Source organism: Scomber scombrus, chromosome 16 (assembly GCF_963691925.1).
Source record: "Scomber scombrus chromosome 16, fScoSco1.1, whole genome shotgun sequence".
In the NCBI taxonomy this organism is placed as follows: Eukaryota; Metazoa; Chordata; class Actinopteri; order Scombriformes; family Scombridae; genus Scomber; species Scomber scombrus.
In genome coordinates, this window is record NC_084985.1 from 12,123,628 (window position 1) to 12,133,143 (window position 9,516).

General features: G+C 38.9%; 1 protein-coding gene across 1 annotated transcript; it reads left to right on the forward strand.

Annotated features, from left to right (window-relative positions):
- Window positions 1-1,254: 1,254 nt before the first annotated feature.
- LOC133996585 (serine/arginine repetitive matrix protein 1-like) lies at window positions 1,255-9,152 on the forward strand. Its single transcript, XM_062436190.1, has 3 exons — window positions 1,255-1,369; window positions 4,900-6,326; window positions 8,390-9,152. The coding sequence occupies exons 2-3, from the start codon at window positions 4,941-4,943 to the stop codon at window positions 8,429-8,431; spliced, it is 1,428 nt and encodes a 475-aa protein (XP_062292174.1). The 5' UTR covers window positions 1,255-1,369; window positions 4,900-4,940; the 3' UTR covers window positions 8,432-9,152.
- The last annotated feature ends 364 nt before the right edge of the window (window positions 9,153-9,516 follow it).

Sequence of the window (9,516 nt, forward strand, 5' to 3'; positions counted from 1 at the left end):
TTTCAGCCACAGACATTTCTGTGGCTGAAACGGTGCCGACATCATGGGCCTCTAAAAGATTTGGATGTAAGGTTTAAGTTTATTTGGTTGGATATCTTTTTGGGGGATAAAAGTGTCATTGCAGATTAGGGTTTAAATTAAAAGTGATGTTACCTTGTAGCAGCTGAGTCAACACCAAAAATCCCATGACATTTGATGGGAGGGAGGGAAAGGTGGAGGGAGGCATGGTTCCTCCCATATAAATTTCTTATTCCCAAAAAATTGAAAGCTACATTACAAAATTGTGCATCATTTTGTTGTGAGATTTGTAGGCTACATATTGATAATAAATGTGAATTTTGTAAAACTGAGGAAGAAACAACTAAACATCTATTTTATGAATGTAAGTATCATGATTCATCCACATTCACATCCTAAAATCCAAGTAATCAAGGTCTCGCCCATCGTTTTAACTTTCATGATTGAGAGCACCACAGACTGCTGAGAGTTTTAAAAAGGACTTAAAACATCTATTTTTACCAGAACCTTTGATTTTTAATTAATTTGATTGGTTGCTGCTTTTATGCTCTTATTTTTATGATGTTTTATGTTAGTTTTTTTTTTAATGTCTTTTATATTGATGCTTTTACCTTTTGCCTTAGATTTACTTAAAATGTAAAGTGCATTACAAATAAAATGTGTTGTTGTTATTATTATTATTATTATTATTATTAGGCTATTACATCCAGATAGAGGCTCCATTATTTAAAAATAAAAAATAAAATCTGATTTTAAATATATGCTTCTCAGCTTCCACGATCTAAAGAGAGCTGCAGACTGTTTAAATGTGATCAATTATAATAATACTGACTATATTGAACAACATAACATTAATCTATCTATCTGTCTATGAAAGCAGCACAAACCTATTTTAATCGGACTGTTTTATCTCAGTCTCAGATTTAATTCAGCCACACAAGTGGAATACCAGCATCTGTCCTGCGGGTGTCGCTATTTTGACCACCGAACGCTTTAAAATAATAAACCACCTCAGTGTAAATTTTTCCACATAGATTAAGTGCTTCAGATCAGAAAGCAGCTTGGTTTCTTATATCACTAACTACCATATAAGTCCCTGCTTTGAGAGAGGTGTGGATGAATTAAGGACGCTGAGGCGGAATTATCGGGGCGGAACTGAAACTCTGCTGCTCTCGTTTCCGCCGGAGCCTCTTAAAATTGTGAAGCCCGGAAGCGGTAGCAAATTTAAACCGCCATCACAGCAACAACAGACGCGGACTCACCTCGAAGCTTTCAGCGTGTGGGCTGTAAAAAAAAACAGTCAATATTTGGTGGAAAATTAAGCTAAAATCTTCTAGAGAATATTTTTAAGGTAGGATAAACACCCTGTTGGTTGAAGTGTTCATTAGTTGTCTTCCTGTAGCTACTCTTTCCGTCGCCGTCCATTTTGCAGCTGACTATTACCTGGAAAACAATCTGCTGTTCCATCACCGATTGTTTATGGCCCTAATGGAGCAAATCTACTGATCCTCGGCTCAGTTCAGAAAGCACGGCGTTTACACATAATTTTTACACATATTATTTTTTATTTTAGCATCATGCATGCAGCGTTAAATATGCACATTATTGCTCGCTTCCTGTCGTTATAACAATAAATATTTGTTATAAAATTATTTTATAATTAGTGAAGCCGCCGGGATATTGTTTCTAATATTTTAAGAACGCAGCTTATTGTCCCGGTGATTTATTTATCAGTGCTTTTGTAGGTTTTGGTGTAACATTAAGGTCGCTTTTTTGTGATTTTAAGTGTTTTATTTTTCTTTATTTGGCTCGAGGCCATTTCATACTTTCCGCGTAGCGTGGCTGCAAGACCCCGCGTGACGTAAATGTCGTCATCCGCCCATGTCAACGAGGGTCCACGCACGGCCCCCTTTGATGACGTCCACGTGCAGCCCAAAAATTTGAGACCATAAAGAGAGTTTCATACATATAAACAACACTGAGGCTAGAGGCCAAACTGTGTAATTACAACATCACGTGACACTAGTTACTATTACAGAGACGTCTGTAAATCGGTTGATTATTTGTTTTTATAAGCGTCACAACAAGAAGAGCCGCAAAGTTGAATCGTTTTAAGTTACCGTTATCTGGGGGGCGAATCCTAAAGTCAGCGGTCTGTAATGTGTATGTTCCATAGGTGGTCATTTCTTTTTACAGCAGGAAGTGGCTCTTTTTGGCGTCGTAGAAATGAACGAGCCCCACCTTTGACACTGTATCCAGTTTTCTACGTGTATGTGCAACCATATTTTCAGACCCCCAAACGAGGACTCTTAGCCGTAGTGCATGTTCACACTTGCACACCGTAGGCATTTCAGATGGAAAATGATCTTTTCTTCCCAAATCCACTTAAGTATCTTTCACTGTGCACAAGCGATCTGGTCGCTGTGACGTGGTCACCAGTTTATGAAGATTAACACTAGAGCCCGACCAATTCTGGATTTTTGTGGCCGATGCCGATATTAAGGAGTAAAAAAAATTCTGATATCGATGTATTATCTGATCATTTTATATGTAAAGAATATATACAATATTTTTTTTGCCATGATCCCTTCAAAACACTTGAAACAAAGATATGTAATGAAGGCATGATATTTACCATTTGACAATAAAGGTTATTGTGGTATTGTTGATTTTTTAAAAACGTAAGTTTATATAAAACTTGAATTAGGTAAAGGAACAAATATACATCAAATGCTGCATATGTTTAAAAAAATAAATAAATAAATATCGGCAAATATCGGACATGTTTCTTTTCTTGAGCTCTCCGGGCTTTAGTAAAAAAACATTTCTCTCTGGTATAACAACTAATCGTCGGTATATTGACGGATTCTGTCAGAGAGAGACGTGAGCATCACAGGCTAGCAACAGTCCTGACGATGGCACGTTGAGAGATTGACTTGACGTTCAGACAAATTAGTGTTTAATTCAGAGTTTGAAAAGGCTCTAATGCTTTCCGTGGCTGAGTTTGTCCATGTCACGTAAATGTTGTCATCCAGACACATTGCCTTTGAAGGTGAGGTGTAGGCAGGCGGGGAGTTCTGGTCCTCTGAAATGATGCAAACGCGGAAGTAACCTAAACCTGCATTCTATCAAAAGGCCACCAGGGGGCGACCGTTTCGGTGTCAAAAGGACTTCCGTCTCTATACAAGTCAATGGAGAATTCACCAACTTCTCACTTGATTTATAAACTCAGAAAACATTTTCAAAATGTGTTTATGGTCTCAATCACTAGTTTAAAGCCTTCTTCAATGCAGTATGATGTTCATTTGTAAAATTCTGGCCTCCCTGATTTTATATTTGACGATAAAGCAGGGTATGCATTAGGGCGTGGCTACGTCGTGATTGACAGGTTGATTGGTTCACGGGTTCACATAAATGCTCCTCCTGATGCCCATATAAGTAGAATCCGTGTTTGTTTTTTTTACCGGAAATTTTCAAGATGCCGCTGCCCATATCCGAAACTATTCTCTTCCAAGCAGCAGTGTCGCTACGTTACGGATGTTACGTCCATTTTATATACAGTCTATGGGTGTAGGTAAGAGGAGTAAGATGCTCAGATTGGATGCAGATATTGGAGCCTCGCTGTTCACATCGGAAGTCTCAAATTTTGGAGGGGTCTGTGTGTCAGGTTATTGTTTCCTAGGATGGCGACAGAACGTGAAGCACGTTGGTCAACATTCTGTTTTTTGTTTTGTTTTTTACTTTTTCTGGTTCAGCAACATTCAGGAACTCCACAGCTGCATTCAGCCTGAAAACAGCCCTGCGTAAAACAATAAAAGGGGCTGTGTGGGTGTGTTGTGTGACAATGAAATAAGGTCCAGTTGGAGTAAAATATTATTACATTTGAGGGCTAATTTTATAATTGTGTGGAAAATCAAACCACAAACATTCAGAGGATTTTTTTAATGGTAAGATACTATGAAGGACCACAAGTGTCACAGAAATAGTAATAAAACTAATTGTACATTTTAATAATTAATTAAATCATAAGTGAATATACTAACCTACAAAGTAATCTATTATTTAATATATGGGGCCATAAAAATACTATAAATTGAATCTACAAATTAAATATCAACCCATAAAAAATAGTTCAAATTATAAAGGAATTAACAAAAACACAAAACTGTCAATAAATTAATAATTCAAAAATGTATAAATGATCTCCTAAATAAATATTGGAATTTCAAAAATTATTTGAAAATGCAGTTTTAAAAAGAAAAATGAGCAGCTGAGTTTCAAAATTGATTAAAAAAATTCAGGTTTTAATCTGGTATTTAAAATTTCCCCTTTTAAATTTCTCTGCTGCTTTTCCTGTACGATGTTCTAAGCTTCTCCTTTTAGACCCTCCATTTACCCTTTCCGTAACACTGCGGGCCTTGCGCTGGTAAAACAACACAAATCAGTCTTCCCCAGAAGCCCCCCCCCCCCAACCCACAACTCCCCTTCCCCTGTAAGCGGCTCCTGTTTACATAGTAAAAGCTCTGTTGTGTACAGATAGCACACACAGTGGTGTAGTCACATTATATCCATAGTTTGGTTGTTTGTAGTGATATTAAGGGCTTTATTTTAACAAATGAAATGATGAAAGTAAACTATACTTCTTTTTATGAATCAAATATTTAAAAAATTTAATTTTTAGTAAAACAAATGGCGAACCAAAGTGTAACTGAAGGGTTTTAAGGCATTGTTGTAAAAATACTCACTAGATTTCACAGTATAGTTTGTTATCATTGGCCTGTGTGGCAAGAAGTAGCTGCTGTAACTGTTTCAGCTTTACTTTCTTGTATACATTTATTTGTGATTTGAAAAGTATTCATTCGACATTGTGTAATTTTACAGGTGCAGATCCAACCCAAACAGTCCAAGCTGAAGGCAGCACAATGGAAAAAGAAGTGAAAATTGCTGAAAAAGAAGAAGATGATGCAGCGAGCAAGGGAGAGTCCAGTGTAGACATGTCCAACAGTAGTCCAGCTAAAAGAGGAACGGGGAGGCCGAAAGGTTCTAAGAAGCTGCAGGTTTGTGTTACAGACGTAAACTTAATGGAGCTGGTTTCAGGTATTTCCAATGGAGAGTCAACAGCACCCCACAGGGGTAGAGGGCGTCCAAGACTCTCAACAAACACAGTGCAGCAAGGATCAGCAGACGGTCAGGCAGATAATTCTGTGCAAACTGGTAGTGGTCAAGAAAGCCCGAGGGGGTCCAAGAAACTGGCCAGTAATGAAGACCATGTTCCTAGGAAAAGAGGCAGGCCATTAGGGTCCCTCAACAAAAGCACCCTCGAAAAGGTTGCTGCCACAGATTTACCGAATGGTGGTACTGATACGCCAAAAAGGGGAAGGGGTCGTCCTAAAGGAACCATAAAGCGCAAGTCAGAAACCACTGAAGAAGGCAGTTCTGCAACACCTAGGAAAAGGGGTCGACCGAAGGGCTCTCTCAATAAGAAATCCCGGCTCTCAGGGGGCCAGCAGGATGTGTCAAATGGAATCTCAAAGACGCCTCGGAGAGGGAGAGGAAGGCCAAGAAAAAATATTAAACAACAAAAACAGGTCTCAGGTGTCTCCCAGTCAGCCAAAAGAGGAAGAGGTCGACCGAAAGGCTCTTTAAACAAGAAACCAGCTACATATAAAGTGCAGGGTAAGGTAGGACGCCCACGGCGAGAACATGTCTCAACTGCAAAATCAGAAGCAGTCCTCCCCATAAAAAGAGGGAAGCGCGGTCGGCCAAGAAAACAACCAGCTAAAAGGGGAAGGCCAAGGAAGTACCCTTTGCCGTCACCAGACGAGCTGAAAAAGCCCAAAGTGTGGAAGCCGCTGGGAAGGCCGAGGAAGTACGCCCGTGTTGATCCTCCAGAGGGAGCCCCATCCCCGCCCCGCCGAAGCCGTGGTCGGCCCCGCAAGTCAGAGTCTAAGAAAGGTGCTCACTTACGCAAGAGTTTACCTACAAGTCCATCCTCAGCACGCATCCCAAGTGATGGACCCCCAAGAAAAAGGGGCCGTCCCCGAAGCACTCCGAAAACTGAGGATGGCCCAGCACGGAAAAGGGGGCGTCCTAAAGGTTCAGTCAACAAAAATAAAGCTAAGAATGAAACGCAACCCGACAACACCACCCCAGACGACTCACAACCTGATGATTCATCTGCTGCTGCTGGGGTGGTGTATGAAGAAGAGTCGGTAGTAGAGGAGGTGGAGCAGGTTGTAGAGACAGTGCCGGTGCAGGATGGAGAAAATACTGAAGAAACGCTCATCGAACAGGATGGAAGTTTTGAAGTTAGTAACCAGGCTTGACTTTTAATTGCTGTTTAAAACATAGAATACAATCTTGTCAATGAACGACATGTTTTTAACATTTTGTCAGTTGGGTAGGCTAGATATTCAGCAGATCTTTTTTGCGTTTTTCCTGACTAACTTTATTTCTGTCATCATCTGTGTAAGCCGACATAAAATCTTTAATTAGAACTGGCATGTAGAGTAGTATTTTAGACTTGATTGTTCCAGTTTTAGTTTTCAAATGTAGTCAGGGTCCAAAATTAACACCCACCAAGCGCCAAATGCGGGTGGATTTTGGGTTTGGCAAAATAAAAAGAGAGAAAAAAAATTAGGGTCACCAGGCAGGTGGCTCGTAACTAATTTGAAATCACAGGTTTCCAGGTTTACATCGCTGTTTTTGTTATGTGCTTTAGTGTTTCCCCCCCCTATACGCTTTCACCAGCGGCGCAGTACCGCTGCCAAATGATGAACGCCACAGCTGAAACTTAACATTATAATCTAGATAATAATCATGATGAACACAAACCGTACACACTGGGAGATAGTTGGGGAAAGAATGGGAGTTTTTTCCTTCTCCGTCTGTCTCCTCTTCTCTCTGTCTGGGATTGATCTCCACACAAACAGTGGACAGGAGGAAATGGACTTTAAGGTTTTACTTTACTTGAGACGACTACAACTGCTCGCTGCCACAAGTGCAATAAAATCCAGCAGTAAGGGAGATGGTACAAGCAATTCATTTTCTGTCCTGGGCATTTCAGTCACTGACGTTTATTACAATTACAGCTATCTGGGCCTCCAGAGCCTTTCTGGTGTCAAAAGCTCCCGGTAAAATAACATACACACAGCTCTGTTGACATAAGGAACAATTCTGTGGTAATTTTAATATATTCCACTGCCAACGTGCACAAATACAGCGTTCTGTGAACACAAAAAAGCACTGCTACTGGGAGAAAGGTCAGGCCTAATTTTATGAAATGTAGTGAGCAGGGTTTTGAGACCATGAGCTACACAGGCACGTCTGATGATAAGGTGTAGGAGCTGAATATGAGCGAGGTTAAAACAAAGTTTATACTCAGAATGTACTGTATGTTGGGTTCAGTTTCTGCTCCTACATTCATATTTCTGTGTGTGTGAGGCACTGGAAAAGAATGATCTAAAATAATGAATTGATATTGTTGGATTTCTTTTTTAAATTGAAAAAGTCATAAATAAAAGTTGTAAAATCAATGTTATCTATTAATTGTCTCTTTTGAAGTGATGCTAAAGGTGAGTTTGCGTACTTAAAAAAAAATTCTATTTCTATCTATTTTTAGTCAAATAAATGCATGATGCAGCTTTATGGCCGGTAAAAATATGTTTGGCTAGTTAAACTTTCTCAGTTTACTTGCCGTTGTCAGATGAGCCAAAAATTCAATTTTGGACCCTGAATGTAATGTTTGTCAGTTTTTACTGTGACACATGAGTCACATCCCTCAGTTAATGGGGACTGCAGTTGAACTTGGAGGGGGGGGGGGATTGAAACAAATGTTGGGGAGATTTTTTTTAATAGAAGGTACTCACTCTTTAGCCTCGGTTATTATATATATTAGGATATGGTAGATAAGTAGGCAGGAAACAAGCAGAGAGATAGAGGGGGGGGGGGGGGGTATGACGATGGTCCCAACTGGAGCCAAACCAGGGACATTGAGATTATGTGGCATGCGCTGCAACCACCAGGGCGTTCCAGGCAGGTATAAGAACAAAAAGACAGAAAGTGTAGAGAAGAGAAGTCCTGACATTACGTCTGAGCTCATCTCTATTCCAACAGCTTCTGTAACTCAATGCAATCTCTCATTTAGCATTTCTTTTATCTGTCTCCTAAAAAAATGAAGTGCGTTTCATATTCTTTTTAGGCTAATTGGCTTCCACTACAGCACCTTATTTTAAAAGCCAAGCAATTAATTTACTGACACTGAAAAAACTACAGTAGCGCAGGTACTTCATCATCATCATCATTTGATTTTGTCCATATCAGTAATATCCACCAACTTCTTTTTTTTAAATGATGTTTTTAATGTTTTTAGCTGTCATCGCTGCTGTCTGAAGCAGTTTGGTCCTCTGTCTGAACTAGCCACGGCCCTTCAACTCCACCATGGACTCCGCTGCATTTTCTTAATCATTTGCTTTGTTACAAATGTGATTTCTGAACGAGGTTTTCTTACTTCTGGAAATGAAATTTAAAGTTCACGTCAGCTCTTTAGTGAGTGTGTGACTGGGCTGGGGAGATTAAAATGTCTAAATTATGTCATGATATTTTTATAACTTTTCTCAATGCCATTTCACAGTTGGTCAAGATTTCATTTTTGTTTTGCCATAATTGCCAAAGCTTTGAATGTACCGTTACGTAGTTTTTACTCTGGCCTCTCAACTTTCTGTTACGTGCATTCCTCGACAGACTGTAACCTCTGTGTCAAACTTCCCTCCTCACAGTCGCCCTGAAGATTTTTCTTCCACCATCTGTACTTTTTTGAGTTTTCATTGTTATTCGACTCTTGAAACTTTTACATATAGCTGTGAAGCCTTATATTTTTTTTATACTGTTATAAAATTAAATTCAAGTGATTGGTTTGATTTCGCAGAAATTAATTTACTCGTTTTTGAGTACCTTGTGTAAAAAAAATAAATGTGACTTGATTTTTTTTTTGATTTTTTTTTGGCTATAGCTCCATTCATTGTATGTCATTATTACTGATATTAACCCCTTTATGGTTGTGGTTGTATTTTCAACAAAAAGCCAATAATTTGTGAGATATGGTCTTGAAATAAAATGTTGATCTTGCCGTTTTATTTTTCGTTGTGTGATGTTTGCCTTTTTATATTCGTATTAGTTTCTATTTTGTTTAATTATTTGTTTACATAACAATGTTTTTTGTAGGAATATAATCAGGCAGTTATTAGCTGTTTATTTTATGTAGTGTTTGTGGGTAACAACTGCACCCCCACAGTCCTTTGCACCTGAGTCCAGATAAAGTAAAGATTGTCTATGTTGTGAAAGATGAATCACTCCCAACGATAAAACCAACACATACTGTATCACAGTTTAAGTAAAGAAAATACTGTATGAAATACTTTTTACAGGCAGAATTAACATATTTGTTAAAGCTATGACCATGATAAAGCAGAGTCACATTTAATTTGTAGCTATAATGTG

Excerpts from the sequence above, each read along its gene's own strand:
- LOC133996585 (XM_062436190.1), top strand. The coding sequence starts at position 4,941 with ATGGAAAAAGAAGTGAAAATTGCTGAAAAAGAAGAAGATGATGCAGCG. Across the intron at positions 6,327-8,389 it reads AACAGGATGGAAGTTTTGAA|CTGTCATCGCTGCTGTCTGA; the intron begins GTTAGTAACCAG and ends TAATGTTTTTAG.